This window comes from Lipotes vexillifer, unplaced genomic scaffold (genome assembly GCF_000442215.2).
Source record: "Lipotes vexillifer unplaced genomic scaffold, Lipotes_vexillifer_v1.1 scaffold1653, whole genome shotgun sequence".
Classification (NCBI taxonomy): Eukaryota; Metazoa; Chordata; class Mammalia; order Artiodactyla; family Lipotidae; genus Lipotes; species Lipotes vexillifer.
Genome location: NW_006790988.1, coordinates 496,071 through 513,746, shown reverse-complemented (window position 1 = coordinate 513,746; position 17,676 = coordinate 496,071). Strand labels below are relative to the sequence as shown.

The 17,676-nt window shown below is 40.0% G+C and overlaps 1 protein-coding gene across 3 annotated transcripts in view; it reads left to right on the top strand.

Annotated features, from left to right (window-relative positions):
- Window positions 1-2,828: 2,828 nt before the first annotated feature.
- The window catches only part of FBXL5 (F-box and leucine rich repeat protein 5), a 50,777-nt gene continuing 35,929 nt past the window's right edge, over window positions 2,829-17,676 (top strand). Inside the window, exons 1-4 of one of the 3 annotated variants that reach the window (XM_007464074.1) lie at window positions 2,829-3,001; window positions 12,746-12,910; window positions 15,249-15,344; window positions 16,697-16,883. In XM_007464074.1, the coding sequence (XP_007464136.1) occupies window positions 2,918-3,001; window positions 12,746-12,910; window positions 15,249-15,344; window positions 16,697-16,883 (532 nt within the window). In that variant the 5' untranslated portion in view covers window positions 2,829-2,917. Of the gene's footprint in view, window positions 3,002-12,694; window positions 12,911-15,248; window positions 15,345-16,696; window positions 16,884-17,676 lie in introns of all 3 variants that reach the window. The other 2 variants (XM_007464072.1, XM_007464073.1) reach the window with 2 other exon arrangements.

Sequence of the window (17,676 nt, the reverse complement as noted above, 5' to 3'; positions counted from 1 at the left end):
TAAAGTTTAATGTAAATCAATCATTTATTCTGGATATATCAGGTGATTATTATCTTAGCATATGGAGCAAATGTTAATAACTTCTGAAGGGAAGAATGACCCACAGGACTTATTTTTTTATATTACTTTATTTCTTTCATTTTGTCATCTTAAATTCCCTGAAATGGCCAGTCCAACGTGGCTGTAGTTTAGCTAACTACACAGCTTCAAATTCTAGGTTACAGTGAAACTGTGGGTGGATGGACTTTTTTGTTGTTAAACACATATTTAATGTGCTTGGTTCTAGGGGTACACGGGTGAACAACAGACACAAACAGGTATTGGGAAATAAAACATGGTGTATTAAAAGCTAGTTAAAACGAGGAAATTACAGAATGCCATGAACTTCCCTCATTCCTTCTTTCTTTATTCAACTATTGAGTACTAAGTGTATGTAAGATAGGCATTGTTCTAAGTGCTGAGGATAAAACTATGTGCATATTCTCATGGAGCTCATTGCTCTATATAACTGGTTGACCTGAGGTCTGGGTCTACATTCCAAGATAGCTAGAGTGACAGATCAGAATGAAGTAAAGAAATAGATGGAAAATAAGAAAATGTCTTCTGGGGGGTATTAAAAAATATAGAGGCAAAGCCATAGTGAAAGAGTAGAGTTTTAAAAGAAAGGAGAAGGGGAGAGGATGGGAGAAAAGGAGAGAGATATCAAGGGCCTTATCTATATTCTATTACTTAGGTGTTATTCCTGTTTCTAGGACAGACTCTGTATAAACCGTCGTCTCTGTATCCCACACAACTAACAGGGTGCCTGGGACGGTGTTATTGGACCTAGATTTATATGTCCAGATTACTCGCTAATTTGTGGGATGCTAGGTAATTACCAGAATGCCTTCAATACTTAGTTTCCTACAGTACTACCTCACAGATTTGTTTTATTTAATAATGATAGCTTACAGACAGTACTTACTATGTGCTAGGTACTATTATAAACAATTCAAATGTATGAACTCTCTTAATTCTCGTAACAATCCTATGAGGTAGGTATTTGTCTTCGTCAGCTCAGACTGTTATAAAAAAATACCATAGATTGGGTGGCTTATAAACAGCTGAAATTTGTCCTGGTCCTAGAGGTTGGAAGTCCAAGATCAGGGTGTCAGCATGGTGAGGGCCAGACTGCTGATTTCTCCCTGTGTTCTCACATGGGGAAGAGCAGAGAAGGGAAGCAAGCTCTCTAGGGGACTCATTATTAGGGTTTTACCTTCATGATGTCATCTAATCCTATTATCTCCCAAAGGTCCACCTCCTAATAACACATGAGGGGTAGGGTTTCAACGTTTGAATTTGAGGCAGGCACAAGCACTGAGTTCATGGTTGTATTAACCCCATTTTATATACGAGGAAACTGAGGCACAGAGAAGTCACAGTAGCTTACTCAAGGTCATACATGTAGTATATGGCAAACGAGGAATCCAACTTCATCTCCAATCTGTGCTTTTAAACACTTCTCATATTGCCTCTCAATAAATGGCACATAGTAAGATTAGAGACAAACAAATGCATTCTTCTGCAAAGTTCTTTCTTACAACCTTCTACTCCATCATTTATTGAATATTTATCAAGCCCTTAGATTGTCCTGGAACTGTGATAGACGATACAGATACAAGGGGTGAACAGAACATCCGGTTCTTGCACTCCTGGAGTTTATTGTCATTAAGCAAATAACATAACCCTTCCCAGGTTCTCAGCCTTCCCTGTTTTCTCCCATTTCTCTGTGTCTATTAATCCTCCAGCCAGCCAGTCCAGGGTTGATCTGGATGAGCAAAGCCCGGAATAGGGTCTTCCTAGGTCTCCTGGAGGGCTGGGGCCCTCCCAGGACCCAGGACCCCGGGAGGTGACCTGTCGGGAAGAGCCAGACCTGTCGGGAAGAGCCAGACTGACCTTTTTCTTGGCAGTGACCTGGTTTGTCTCCTTTCTCTCTGAGCCTCGGGTTAAAATGGAGGGATGTGTCTCGAACTTCTTTTCCGCACTAACCTTCTCTCATTATTTACCCTCCTGCCCAGCACCCAAGGCCTTTCTGACATCCCTGAACTAGCGTCGCTGTGCTTGAGGTACATTCCTACCTCCTTGATCCCCAGAAGACATTTTCCCTCCTTGGAGTCTCCAGAATTCCACGCGGCCCTTCCCTTTCGGCCGCCCCGGAGGAGATGCGTGGTCCCCGCCCAGCCTCCAGACCCAGGCTCCAAGCCCGCCCCGAGCCCACGGGCCGCCATTGTCCGGTCCTGTCCCACGTCCCCGTTTTCCTCATGGGGCGCAAGTTTTGGGAGCCCCCAGTCCTGGTTCCCCCAATCGCTGGGACCTCTGACCAGCGGGCAGGGAGGTCGGCGCTCGGGCCGGCGGCCGGGCCGGCATCGGCATGGGTAGGGAGGCGAAGGGCGGCTCAGGAGGGCCGGGGCGCGCACAGCGCAGTCGCCCAGGCGGACCGGGCGGTCGGGCCGACCGCGGCCATTGTACTCGGTTGCCTCGGCCTCAAGACCTGGTAGGCAGAGAGGAAAAAGGCTTTGACAGCACCCTAAAACGACACCCCCTCCTCCCAGATCATGTGTTTTCTGTTGCGAAACATAACAGACAAACAGGGAAACGACTTGGTTTCTTTTTCTGCCGCAGAAGGAGGACGAGCAACGTGAGTTGAGCGGGGAGGTGAAAGCGCGAGCCTCCGCCGCGCGCCCGGTCACGTGGTGCGGCAGGGACCGCATGGCGGCGACCCGCGCGCCCCCGCGGCCCGGCCGGCCCGGCAGCCCGGGCGCGCGCTCCGACGGGGCGGGCGCATGCGCAGGGGGGGGCACCGCCTCTGCCCCGCGGCGAGGGTGTCTATGGAGAGGCGGCGGCCGCGCCTGCTGAGGCGGAGGCTGAGGCGGTGGCGATGGCGCCCTTCCCCGAAGAAGTGGACGTCTTCACCGCCCCACACTGGCGGATGAAGCAGCTGGTGGGGCTCTACTGCGACAAGGTAACGGTGTGCGGGGCCTCTGGCTCTGGGCGGCGCGGGCGGAGGGGAGGAGCGGGCCGGATCCCTGGGCGGCCGGGCCTGCGCGGCGCCCTCAGCCCCCGGGGGCCGCGCTGGGCGAATTGCAGCCTGCGCAGCTGTCAGCGCCGTGCTCGCTGCCCCGCACCTTCCGCGGGGAGCCCACGCCCCGCCCGGCTGGCGGCCTCGGACGTGCCCTCGGAGCTCGCGGCGCGGCCCCTTCCCGGCCGAGGGCCTGGCCACCCGCCGCCCTCGGGGCGGGCTCCCCGCGGCCGCGCCGGGCCTCCCGCCCCTGCCCCCTGAGGGAGAGGGGCCTCTGCGCCCCTACCGATCTCTGGGGACCCCGGGCCGGCTACCTGCGGTGGCTTCCTCTCCCCCGGCGCAGGCTGTTTCTATAGTTGTCCGCCACCTCCCCCATCAATACTGCCCCCCGCCCTACCCCCGGCCTGTGTTGGGCCTCCCCGATTCTCCTTACGAACACCCATCCATTCATCTGAACCTCTGGCCCGCTTTCTGGCCCAACGAGCACCTTCTCCCAACTCCTCCCTGCTCATTTTACGCTCCAGCTTTTCTCTGGTTTGATGTGGGAGAAAACTCAGGTTTCGTGGCTTACGAACCAGAGAACCTTCACTCTTCTTTTGTGGTCATCTTTTTCCTTGCAACTTTTATTGTCCGAAGCGTTTACTAGATGTTGATTTTGTTATAAGACAGCTATTCTCTGTTGGAATTCTTTACGTGGGCTCGAATAAAAGGGCTTCGGAACAAGTTGATTTAACTGCGAGAACCTTTTTGCACTCTTTTTTTTTTTTTTTTTTTTTTTAACATCTTTATGCACTCTTAATTGGTGCAGCATAAGCTGAAAAAGCACTTGTGTGGAGATAGTTCAGGGCTGTTTGCTAATGCTTTTTGAGTCCACATTTTTGTCAAAAATTTATGTTGGGTAGGGTCCACATATGGATATTCTGAGAACTTCAGGCAATCCTGCTTCATGTAGAAATGAACCAAACAAAAAGCATTTAAAGACCTATTGCCTAAGCATGGATATCAACTTTGATGAACTTTCAGAAATTACATAGCACTAAGCAGAACCGCTGTTGCGAGAAAAGAGGTGTTCTTATAGCCATGAGGTGGTTGGAGGATAACCCGTGTTCAGTGCCAGGCCACACTTAAAAAGCACCCACAACCATCTTTTCCCTCCCTCCATTTTGAAAATTAACAATACCCGATTCAGATACAGGTTTAAATACCACGACAGTCTAGGACAGTGGTTCTCAACCTTGTTTGCTCAGTAGAATCACCCTAAAGCTGTTAAAAATGCCGATGCTCAAGTCACTAAAATCAGAATCTCTGAGGCTGGGACCCAGGCATCAAGTATAATTTAAAGCTCTCCAGGTGAGTCCAGTGTGAAGCCAAGGGTGAGAACACTTATCCAGGAAAAACATAAAGAAGGGGTAAGCCGTTAGTTAAGCTGTGTAACTCTGGAATTAAAAAAAAAAATTATTTGTTTAATTTATTTAGTTTTGGCTGCATTGGGTCTTTTTGCTGCACACGGGCTTTCTCTGGTTCCCGCAAGCGGGGGCTACTCTTTGTTGCAGCGGCCGGGCTTCTGATTGCGGTGGCTTCTCGTCACGGAGCTCTAGGCGCGCGGGCTTCAGTAGTTGTAGCACGTGGGCTCAGTAGTTGTGGCTCGCGGGCTCTAGAGTGCAGGCTCAGTAGTTGTGGTGCATGGACCCAGGTGCTCCGCGACATGTGGGAGCCTCCCTGACCAGGACTCGAACCTGTGTACCCTGCATTGGTGGGCAGATTCCTAACCACTGTGCCACCAGGGAAGCCCTAGATTTTTGAGTTAGCTTACAGTAGTGTTTTTACCTGCTCTGGCTTTTGAACTTAGTTATTCTGATGGTATCCTTTAATTGCAGGAAAGAAAAAAATGGGGAGGTTTTTTTACTTTCTCAAAACCAAAAAGGGAAAGTTAACGAGGAGTAATAGAATTTGAGGTCTTCTCTCTAGACTGGGGAGAGGTAGTCCAGGACCACCTGAAATTGTTATGGATATTTTGGTGCATGTGTACATTTTTCTAGGAGGTTTGTGACTTTCATCAGGTTTCCAAATGATTGTGACCCTCCCAAAATGGTTAAGAATCACAACTTTATCTAGCTACGTGCTAGACTAACCAGCGTATTTAAAAAATTGAAGAAGTCAGTCACTAATGTTGTGTGTCATTACCTGGTGATTGAGAACGTTAGAACAAATTTTGAAAATACAGTGCCCTTTTTAAAAACAATATTTGAGTCAGATAAGATTCTTTTTGGTAGTTAAATGTCCCCTTTTGAAATAACTAGGAAAGCATTTTCAATTTGACATAGCAGAAGTTAAAATTATCACTAATTTTGAGTTAATTAGATGTAGTTAATGAGATTGTTGTATAAATTCATCAGGAAGGTTAAAAATTCCAATTTTATGAACTGTGGATCAGAGACCAAGGTGATTTAGGGAAAAAAAAAAACTGCATAAGAATTATACATCTGGATTTCTTCTTGATACTGATAGTTAATTGGAATCTCTCCTAGGATGCCCTTTGGGAGCTAAAGGGGAAAAGTGTATTTTATAATGGCTAAATTGTCTTAAAGGAGTATATGTTTTTATTCATTTGGCATCTCAACTTTTTTAAAAAAATTATTTTATTTTTATTTTATTTATTTTTGGCTGCGTTGGGTCTTCATTGCTGCACGTGGGCTTTCTCTAGTTGCCGTGAGCAGGGGCTACTCTTTGTTGTGGTGCGCAGGCTTCTCGTTGCAGTGGCTTCTCTTGTTGTGGAGCATGGGCTCTAGGCATGTGGGCTTCAATAGTTGTGGCATGCCGGCTCAGTAGTTGTGGCTCGCAGGCTCTAGAGCGCAGGCTCAGTAGTTGTGGTGCATGGGCTTAGTTGCTCCACGGCATGTGGGATCTTCCTGGACCAGGGCTCGAACCCGTGTCCCCTGCATTGGCAGGCAGATTCTTAACCACTGCACCACTAGGGAAGCCCTCAACTTTTGCCTTTACCATGTTTTGCCTGTACAGACCACGAGTATCCAGCCCAAACAGCATATAGTAAAACTTTACAAAATGAGAACTAGCTTTTGTAAACGAAAAAGATACAAAATATGTTATTTCATCGTATTCCATATGTTGACTCTGAATGCTCAGTAATTATAAAGAAGTCAGTTTTATTTTGAATATTGACTTTTCAAGTACAATATATTTTAGAAGTATCCATTTATTTATTAGCAACAATAATTATTTACGTGCTTAGACTAGTTTATTTAGAATAATTCTGAAGTTGTGGGCCTTTTTTTTTTTAAGAAGATGTTGGGAGTAGGAGTTTATTAATTAATTAATTTTTGCTGTGTTGGGTCTTTGTTTCTATGCGAGGGCTTTCTCTAGTTGTGGCAAGCGGGGGCCACTCTTCATCGCAGTGCGCGGGACTCTCACTATCGCGGCCTCTCTTGTTGTGGAGCACAGGCTCCAGACACGCAGGCTCAGTAGTTGTGGCTCACGGGCCTAGTTGCTCCACGGCATGTGGGATCCTCCCAGACCAGGGCTCGAACCCGTGTCCCCTGCATTAGGCAGATTCTCAACCACTGCGCCACCAGGAAAGCCCATGAAGTTGTGGGCCATTTTAAATATTGCTGTATTATATCTAATTTAATACTTCGCTCATGGGTTTCCTTTTACATTTATAAAAGGTTTTATGGAAAGATTTTTCACTGTTGTTATCCAGACAGCAGTCCTTTTAGGTACGTAAAGGCAGAGATATTTCTGTTTTATAGCTGGGGATTTGTAGGGCTAGATTAGTTAGACCGAGTTTACATAAGCAGTTAGTGATAGATCCAGATGGAAACCCACGTCAGGATCATGATTCCTAGTTTAATTTTCTTCATATAAAACCAGAGTAGTTTCTGAAAAAATTTTCTGGTGACAGTCTATTATGAAATCTTTCGCTAATTCACTGACCTTCCAAATTAGGATGATTTTAGGCAATATTTACATTGGATCACATCCTTTTTTCCAGTTTATTCCAATTCCTCAGTTTTTCCTCTAATCCTCAAAACTTGACAACATTAATTCTGCCAGTGGGCATGGAGTTGCTACTGTCACTTGGCCCTGTAGTAGCTTGTATTGGCCATGCGAGATGTAGTTCCTGTTCTTTAGGAGATTACAGTCAAACATTTGTGCTAGGATGGAAATCCAAATGCCCGATAGTGGGTGTAAAGGGAGGTATTTGGTCAGCTCTACATTAAAGTGTCAGGAGTGGGCTTATAGTCTCTTTGAACTGATTTCTGAGAACAAGGTAGGTGATGGTTGTAAAGATGTGCATAGTACAGAGCTTTCCAGACTGTACAATAAACCAGCTATAAAAAATTCAAGTGGTGGAGGCTTTATGGAGTGCCCAGGTTTTTCAGGTAAGGATATTACCTGAAGTGCCATCTACTTTATCATTTTATAAAGATAGGACATTTAATGAGCAAAGCCATAGGGAGAAAATAAGCTCAGAATCATTCGAATAGATTATTTTTAAAAAATTGAATGAGTATAGATTTATGATGAATTCATTTAGTTTTCCTCGATTTTCTGTTCCTCTGCATACCTGTAAAAACGGTTATTGACTGGCATTGGGTTATTGGAGAGAATACGTTTTGAATTGAGAGCTAAGGAGAGGAAGGAAAAGGGAATTTAATGAGTTCTTACTACACGCTTACTTACTTTTAATCCTCACAAGAGCCCTGTGAGACAAGTATTATCCCTTATTTAAAGATGAGGAAACAGACTTAGTGGTTAAGTAACTTACCCAACTCACTCAACTAGTAATTAGGGGAGCCCGAATTTTTAACGTTTAGAATTTTTTCCTTTCTGAAGCCCATGTTTTTTGCATTACCTTACTGGTTCTGCTATTTACTACTAGCTATATGATTTTACGCAGAACATTTCACCTGTGGATCATAGGTTTTTCTATCTGTAAGTTAGTTTGAGCAGATAGTTATTAAGGTTTCTTCACTGAGTGTAAATCTCCCTCGCTTAAATGAAAGCATTGTCTGGCCAAGGAGAGAAAAAGTAAAAACTTATTTGGGGTAATAGTATTTGAGTTTTTGTTATGCTGTTTTTCATATCTGCTTCTGAACTTAATGTCTAGTCTTTAAGTGACACACAGCTTCAAATCAGTTTGAAGCCAGCCTGTAAGTATGGTTTTAAGTTGTAGAATGTCTGAGGCAGAAAATCAGTTTTTTAAAAATTGTTTACATGATACTCTTTTCTTTTTTTATAAATTTATTTATTTATTTTTGGCTGCGTTGGGTCTTCATTGCTGCACGCGGGCTTTCTCTAGTTGCGGCGAGTGGTGGCTTATCTTGTTGCGGAGCAAGGGCTCTAGAACGCAGGCTTAGTAGTTGTGGCGCACAGGCTCAGTTGCTCCACCGCATGTGGGATCTTCCCGGACCAGAGCTCAAACCGGTGTCCCCTGCATTGGCAGGCGGATTCCTAACCACTGCGCCACCAGGGAAGTCCCAGAAAGTCAGTTATAAATTCTTTTAAAATATGGGAGATACCATGTTACTGATTGTTACTATTTGTTGATTATGTGTATCCTGTTCTATGTAGGTTCCTTGTTGAATCTGCTAGGCATCAGATGATACACGCTTATAGGTCACTTAGGAACTTTTATAATCCTACTGTAGAACAGTGTTTTTCAAAGTGTGTTCTGTGACCCATTAGTGGGTCATGGAATCGATTTTGTGGGTCAGAAATAACATTAAAAAAATGAGGGGACTTCCCTGGTGGTCCAGTGGTTAAGACACGGGCTTTCACTGCCGTGGACCTGGGTTCGATCTCTGGTCGGGGAACTAAGATCCCACAAGCCGTGTGGTACAGCAAAAAAAAAAAGAAGTGGAAAAGTAAATGATAGAGTACATCACAGATTAGGGAGGGAAATATTGTTTCCTGAAATTTGTTTGAAGTGTTTGTGATGTGTGTGTCTGGATCGTGCTGTATTTCATACTAAAGGTCATGGTTAAACATGTTTGAAAAAACACTTCTTCGGGGCAGCATTTCTCAACTGCAGCACCGTTGACATTTTGGGCCAGACGGTTCTTTGTTATAGGGGCTGCTGTCCCAGGCGTTGTAGAACGTTTAGTCCGTCCCTGCCATTTACCTGCTAAGATGGCAGTAGTGCTTCCGCAGTCTCTAAACCTTGTCCATTAGTTCCTGGGGGGCAAAATCGAACCCCTGGAGAGAACTAATATTTTAGAGCAAGCATTCTTTCTGACAGTTTACTCTGTTGGCTCTGAAGAGATAGCTTTATGATTAGGACTAACATTGCATCTTGTGGAAGGTAAGTAGGTTTTACAGTCATAGAGACTTGACCTCTGTTTTGTTGTCTACCAGTTGTATGATTTTGGGTAAGTTATTTTCTCTGAGCTTCAGGGTTTTCACCTATAAAATGGGAATTATAACATCTACTTCCTAGGATTGTTGTTAAGAATTAAATAATATCTAAAAATATTTAGTATAGTACCTAGCACACTGTAGGCCTCAGTATGTCCCAGGTATAATTAGGGTCTAGGTTTATTTTTTTTCTCAATCAAGTCTCTATGATTGAATAACTTTCTAGAGGTAAACAACTTAAAACAATGATTCATATACACAGATTTTTAAAAAGTTAAACTGTATATGCTCAGGTTATTCTTTTCACTGCGAAATTTACTGACTTTAGGTACCAGGTTAAAAACAGTTGCTCTTTTCAAGTGGAGAAAAACTGACTTGGGTAGGATAAGGACTTCTAATGATAGTTTTGTTTGGGTTAAATATAGGAATAACAGAAAAACCTAAGTAGGCTTATATATGTTATATTCCGTGTTCTTTAAATGTATTAACTTATTAAATCATCACAAGAACCCTATTAGGTAGTTAATATTATTAGCTTTATTTTACAGATGAAGAAATTGAGTGAGGTACGTAGCAACTTAGTGACTTGATGGCAGAGATGGATTCACACCTAAGCAGTCTGGCTCCAGAGTCAGCACTTTTTTTTTTTTTTTTTTTTTTTTTTGCTGTACGCGGGCCTCTCGCTGTTGTGGCCTCTCCCGTTGCGGAGCACAGGCTCTGGACGCACAGGCTCGGCGGCCACGGCTCACGCGCCCGGCCTCTCCGCGGCATGTGGGATCTTCCCGGACCGGGGCACGAACCTGCGTCCCCTGCATCGGCAGGCGGACTCTCAACCACTGCGCCACCAGGGAAGCCCCCAGAGTCAGCACTTTTAACCACTCTGTGGGATTAACTCTATGCATAATGGAGAGTCCTTTTGTCTAATTTGGTCCTCAGTCTGTAGCATGAACCTGGTCTTTACCTTAGCTTGTTATTAAATCTGAAGGATTTTCTAATAGTCCAGTGAGACTGTATGCAAAAATTCCTGGGTGTGTTTTACGATGTTATTTTCCATAACTCACGTGAGGATATTATTTAGTTTTTTGCCATCCTTTTTGTTTTTAAAAAATTTTATAGCCATTATTAATGTTTAATTTACCTCTTATTTCTACTGACTTATTTTTAACTTTTTTTTTAATATAATGGCACATGATAGTATTTGCTGAGATTAGCCACTAGTGGATTTTGTTGTGATTTTGTGTGGCATTTCTTAGGATAAAATCTACAACCTTGGTTTAACCAAATACATCCTGTCTGTTATTTTTGTATGGCTCAGGAACTAAGAATGGTTTTTACATTTTTAAGTAGTTGGAAAAAGTAAAAAGAATAATATTTTATGACATAAAATTTAAATTTTAGTGTCTGTAAATAAAATTTATTGGAATACGGCCACAGTCATTCATATGACTACTTTTGTGCTACAACAACTGAATTAAATAGTTGCTACAGACAGTATACCTCACAAAACTTAATATATCTGACCCTTTACAGGAAAAGTTGCTAACCCCTGTTGTATTGGGTTGGCCAAAAAATTTGTTTGGGTTTTTCCATAACATCTTACGGAAAAACCGGAACAAACTTTTTGGCCAACCCATAGATAATTTATTTATTGTGGTTACTGGCCGTTGTCTTATTTCACTAGATTGTAAACTCTGTAAAGGCAGAGATGTCTGTTTTGTTCACTGAGGTATCCCAAGTACCAGGAACAGTGCCTGGCTTATAATAACTGCTCATTAAATATTTGAATAGGGTAAAAAACCCCATGAATTTATAAAAATGAATGATTAATTTTCAAAGTAATGCTAGCTAATATTTATTTAGCACCAGTTCATTTAAATCTCACAGCAACCATATGAAGTACAGGCGGTTTTATTATTCCCATTTAACACCAAGAAGAAACTAAGACATTGAAAGAGAAAAGTAGCTTACCCAGGGTTACACAGCTGAGTAAATGGTAGGACTGGAGCCTAATCCTAGAGAATCTGGGTCTAGGTCTGGTTTTCTGTAAATGACTCATATCCAATCCATTTGCCTTTTACAGTAGATCATTGGTTAAATTATATAGTGGAATAGTCTTGCTTTAAGGAGTTTGTTGTCTTTTCTGATGCTTTGTCATGAGCTGACTGTTCCTGCCCAGAACAGGCAATTAAGACACCTTAGACTCTTCTCCATTTTAGGAATACTAGATCAGACTTTACAAGTCTAGGAAGTATGGTGTTTGTAGCTTCTTTTTCTTCATTTACTGTCTGTTGTTTTTAACCTAATCAGATTTTTCCTCTTAAAATGAATTTTGAAACTGGAATTGACGTAATAGAAGATAAATTTAATATGACAGTGGAGGTAATAGAAGGTTTGAATATTGCTTTGAACTTCATCTTGAATCGGGTTTCCTGATAATATATATGCTTTGAACATGAGAATTTAACTTGACATTAAATGTAAAAAAATAAAATTATATCAGAATAGTCATTTTCTCTTGTTGAATAGTAGAATTAAAGAAAATGACAGTGTATATATTTCTTTATATTTTCATTGATTTTTATCTTTCCTTCGAGTGCATTTATTTTCTTATGGCCCGATGTACAAGTTTTTCACATTGTACTATTGCAGTGCTTCCACTCTAGGAAGTACATGATCCTTGTATAAACTGCTAAGTGTTACCCCCCCCCCAAAAAAAAAATTCTTATAAAATTATCTAATAATGTTCTAATAGCTCAGTCAGTGTTTTCTGAACAGATCAGACTCATCTTGATATTAAAGTTTAAACAAATTATAATAGAAAGTTTTTGAATTTTTTACATTGTAAAAGTAGTATAATAACATAAAGAACATTTGAACAAAGAAAAAAGTGCAACACATTATCCTAATACAGCTCTTTTAATGTTTATAGGTAACTTTATGGAGTATCTGTATTTAGTATGTGTACCAAGTAATGGAATTTTAGGTTTTGAGGGAGTCTGGTTTAATCTCTTTTATTTAAAGAAACTGTTTTGTTGGTGCGTACATCCTTTCCTTCAGAATTCAAACCAACATCTTCCTGGCCTGGGGTACTTTTTATTATACCATTATAACTTGTTTTTTATGATTTCCTTTCCTACTTTAACAAAGTATAAGGGAGGTATTTTGATATGTACAAAACTAAATAGGAATGCATTTGAGTATTTCCTATTGGTGCATATTTGCATGTATTTATTATGCCTTTCTTTTTAAATTTTTATTCAGCTTTCTAAAACCAACTTTTCCAACAACAATGATTTCCGTGCTCTTCTGCAGTCTCTGTATGCTACTTTTAAGGAGTTCAAAATGCATGAGCAGATTGAAAACGAATACATTATTGGTTTGCTTCAACAACGCAGCCAGACCATTTATAATGTGCATTCTGACAATAAACTCTCTGAGATGCTTAGCCTCTTTGAAAAGGGTCTGAAGAATGTTAAGGTGAGTTGCAAAAATGGATATTTATCACAGCTTGTGCCATCTTCTGATATGTCATTGGCAAAACTTGTTAGCATTTTATAGTAAATGATGTTACTATAGTATAGTAAATGTATGTTAAAGAAAAAAAAATATTCTGACACTTGTTAAAGACGGTAAGGAAGACTTTATTCAAGGGATTACTGCAATGGGGTTTTGCAGTAAGAGAGAGAGGTTGGGTTGAATTCTTATAGCCAGGGAGCAGGGGTGAGGGTCAGGAAAATTACTAAGAGGAAACATCAAGGCTGGGAGATTCTTGCTAGACTGACTCTTGCTTCCTTTTGCTGAAGGCATACCAAGGTGACAAGATATTGAGGGTGGATATATATTGAGGGTTATCAAATGCCAAGAGTGGTAGTGGTGGGGTTGATAGACTGATTCAGGATGATTTTGGTAAAACTGGACCAAGTGGGCCAAGGACAGAGCTCAAGGTCAGGGCCTGGCTGAGAAGACTCAGTGGATCCTGACTCAGGTTTGATGAGAATCTTTATCAGTTACCTCTTTGTTACTGTATGTAAAATTCTATCATGAATGCTGCTCTCCAAATCTTAAAGGTGTTTTTGTAAGTGGAAATTTCAATTACTGTAAAAATTTTACTTTCTGATAACATTTGCTGAACTCTTAAAAGAAATCTGTAGTAAATGCAGTTATTGGTGACTAAAGGTAGAATTGTTACTTAGAATGAACAGAGCCATAGGGGTGGTTACAAAGAATAATTTTTAATTGTATGATGTAAAATTAAAGATATTTTGGGGTGTAGTTTAGGATAATTGTGTAGAGAAATTTCCCTATTAATTATATTTACGTATTATAGGAAATTTGGTCTTCATTTGTCCCCCTTTTGGCTTGGTGAAACATAGACTTAAGTTGTAACTCTGTCAAACCACCATGCACCTTTCATTGATAGATTTGTGTTCTAGAAAGACTGTTCTTAAGTAGGGAAGAGGATGGATTGAAGGGAAAAAAAGACTCAAGCAGGAAGATTGTTATAAAAAAATTATTGTAATAGTCTCTAGAAGAATACACAGTAGCTATTTGGTGGGGAGGTAGGAGATTGGGTAGGGATAGGGTACTGGGAGGGAAGATGGTATAGGAAGATTTATTTTTTATTGAATACTCCTTTGAACTGTTTGAATTTTATATCATGTTCATGTATTACCTAATCAGTAAAATGATTAAGATCAGAACTGAAGTAGTAACTAGTGGAGACAGAAGGGAAGGGACAGACTTGAGAGTAATGTAGGACATAAAATTGATAGAAAGTAGTGCTTGCATATACAGGAAGGAGGAAAGGAGAAAGAGAAAGGAAATAAGAGTGAGAATTGAGCTTGACTTTCTAGGGAATATACAAGAGGCTAAAAAGATCCATTATGGGCAGGTTGGGTTTGAACTGCTTGTGCAGTCCAGGTGGGCATTTATAAGTAGGAGGCGGCATTAGTTGGGCTTCAAGGTTGGAAGGGTAATTTGGTTTGGAAAAGCAAATTTGATAATTATCAGCATGTAAGTAGAAATGGAAGCCACTTGGGCATGCTTAAGGAAAATGTGTAAAATCCTAAGAGAATAGGACATTGGATAGACTGTTGGGAAGCAGTTTAATAAATTAGTTAAAAAAGGAGGAGACTAGAGAGGACGCAGCAGGGTTAAGATATTCCCACATTTTAAAAGTTTCATTATTTTGTGAATTTTCCACATGTACTAAGTTGAGAGGGCTGATACAGAAGTGATGGATAAGTTACAGGGAGATATGACCATAGTTCATATGGGGAAGAACTCGTTAGCTGTTGTGCAGAGTTAGAATGATTTACCTCAAGGTACAGTGAGCTCCTTGCCTTTAGAAGTGTAGATGGTCTTCTTCAGGATAATGTAACAAGTATTCTGAATTGTTTAGTAGAGGATACACTAGATGACCTTAAAGGGATTCTGTAATGATATAGTCCAATAGGCGCTTATGAACTGCTCAGAGGTATATTAATCGGAAAACGGACACATTGAAATTGTATAAATATATGCATTAGAAATCAGTAGAAGTTTTGAGCAAATACTTGCTATTTTTAGACTTTTTATGATATTTTTAAAAAGAAGTATGAGATCACATTACTAAAGGAATTCAAGGTTCTTTTAAGAGATGTTTTGAGGCCATCTTTTATACTTAGAAAAGTACAGAGACCATTTTGCTATTTGTTAGTCTCATTTTTTACCCTGACGTTTCAAGTTACATTTCACACTGACTTTCTAGGATGAGATACAGTATAAATTATGAAGCGAAATTTTTATAGAATACAGTTTTTTTGTTTGTTTCTAGAATGAATATGAGCAGTTAAATTATGCAAAACAGCTGAAAGAGAGACTGGAGGCTTTTACAAGAGATTTTCTTCCTCACATGAAAGAGGAAGAGGAGGTAAGCATAATTTTTCCTCTTCGTGATTTTGCTTTATAAAATTGGAGAAATGTTATTTTTCCTTTGAGTCTTCAAAATAATACATAGGAAGATGAACCTCCAGATCTTTTTAGAAAATGAAGAAAAACCCAAGGAAAAAAAGCATTAATTTTGTTTCCTTAGAGAGTTTGTTGCTTTTCATTGACTGAGTGATTGATTTAATTCATTTACTCAAAAAAAATTTATTCTCTTATTATGTGGATGGCACTGTATTGAATGTTAACTTTTTATGCTACCCTAATATCTTTTCTGAACTTTTAGAAGATCCTTTAAACTTTTTAATGTTTTCTGTATTTCCATTCTAAGTTTAAAGAATTTTTAGTGTTCTTTTTTTAGTAGTGGATTTTGGTAACTAAATGGTGGTGTTAAACTTATCAGTCTTATAACTAGTGCACATGTATTAGGATATCCCTGAGTGGATGAGCAAAACATTTTCTCATTCTCTTCTTTCTCTAAAGGGGGATGAGTATCAGAATAAGGAATAGAGAAAATATTTTATGAGGAACTGGATTCTTGTTCAGCTGTAAATCAGTTATTATAGTGATTCTCACTATAAAAAGGCTTCACCTTATAATCAGATGGCCATTTAAAGACAATGTACTTTTAAGCCCTTTCCAGACCAATTAAATCAGGTGGGAGTTAGAAATTGACATGGATATATTTTAAAGGTTCCCCAAGTCATTGTAATATGCAAATATGCAACCAACATTGAAACCACTGAGTTACCAGAGCAGTTTCTTAACCTGTGATGCACATCAAAATTATCTATGGAGCAAAGAAAAAAAAAAGCCCTTGGCTCCACCGCTGAAGATTCTAATTCTGTCAGTTGGAGGTTGGGACTAAGCATCTGTTTCAAAGAAGAAATCTCCTAGATATTGAATAGTTGAAGGTATCAGTAGAGCTCTGACTTTTATGGTTGGCAGTACACTGGGTACGGTTCTCATATGATTTAGAGGCCCTGTTTGGGTAGAGGTCAGTTGTTGTAGTAGCAGAAAGCAGTTACCTGACCTAAATGTCTCACCATAGGAGAGTGATTTAGAGTGTATGATAAGCTCTGTACAGGAGGACCTTCTGGTTTGGAATCTTTTAAATTGTTTCGAGAATGAGTGGAGAAGCCATAGAAAGAAGGATCTTGGTGGTGGTATTCTTCTTTGCAATTTTTGGGTAAACTAACTTGGTGGTAACAACTAAATTTTTATGTTTTCCAAATATGTGGTCATAATACTACACTTGAGCCATTAATACTTTAAAAGATGTAGAGTAAAACAAAACTAATTAAGCATATTTCCTTATGAGTATTTTGTTTAATTTAGGTTTTTCAGCCCATGTTAATGGAATATTTTACCTATGAAGAGCTTAAGGATATTAAAAAGAAAGTGATTGCACAACACTGCTCTCAGAAGGATACTGCAGAACTCCTTAGAGGTCTTAGCCTATGGAATCAAGCTGAGGAGCGGCAGAAGTTTTTTAAATATTCTGTGGATGAAAAGTCAGATAAAGGTGAGAGTCATATGTTTAGATAGCTAGCTAGCGATTTATTCGTTCCAAGGCCATTTACTTCTTGTTGATATGACCTTAATATTTTGTTTGAAGAATAACTTAGGCCATTTGTTTTCAAGTATAGTAAATTTAATTGAGGACAGTAGTTTCTATCTTAGAATTTAGTATTCTCTATGATAATTTAACAGCTCATATACTTGGGCCATGTGCAGTATAGTGTTTCTTGAAGGAGTTTATATATATAATAATAATGATAATTTTGATTAGTAAGAATAACTATCAATATTATTTATATATAAATATATAATGATAATTTAATAATAGTGTTTTATTATTAATAATAATTATTATTTTGGCCAGTCAAAATTATTGAAAACTACCATATACAGAGCACTTTTGCAGTGTCATCCAATTTTCTGAGCTCCACTGACCATAGTGGCTGTTTTTATCCTTCCTTGTTTTTTATTTTTTTTTTTAAAATCAGTTTTCAAAATCATTTAATGCTTATAGTTTTATCTCTACCCTTTCTCATTCTCTTAGCTTATATCCAGGAATACACAGGGGAGTGAGTATGAGAGGCATAGTTTTTCTATGTATAGTCACTTTGAGAAAACAAATGACAAATGTAAATAAAATATCTCTGCTTTTTTTATTGATAGACTACTTCCTCATTTTTATTCTTTCTTTTGTTTGATAACTTTGCCTTTTAAAACATCATTAAATAAAATTATTGGCATCCTGAGGCTAGTAAAAATTCCTTTGCTTTTGCTAGATGAGAAATAGTAATGGCATT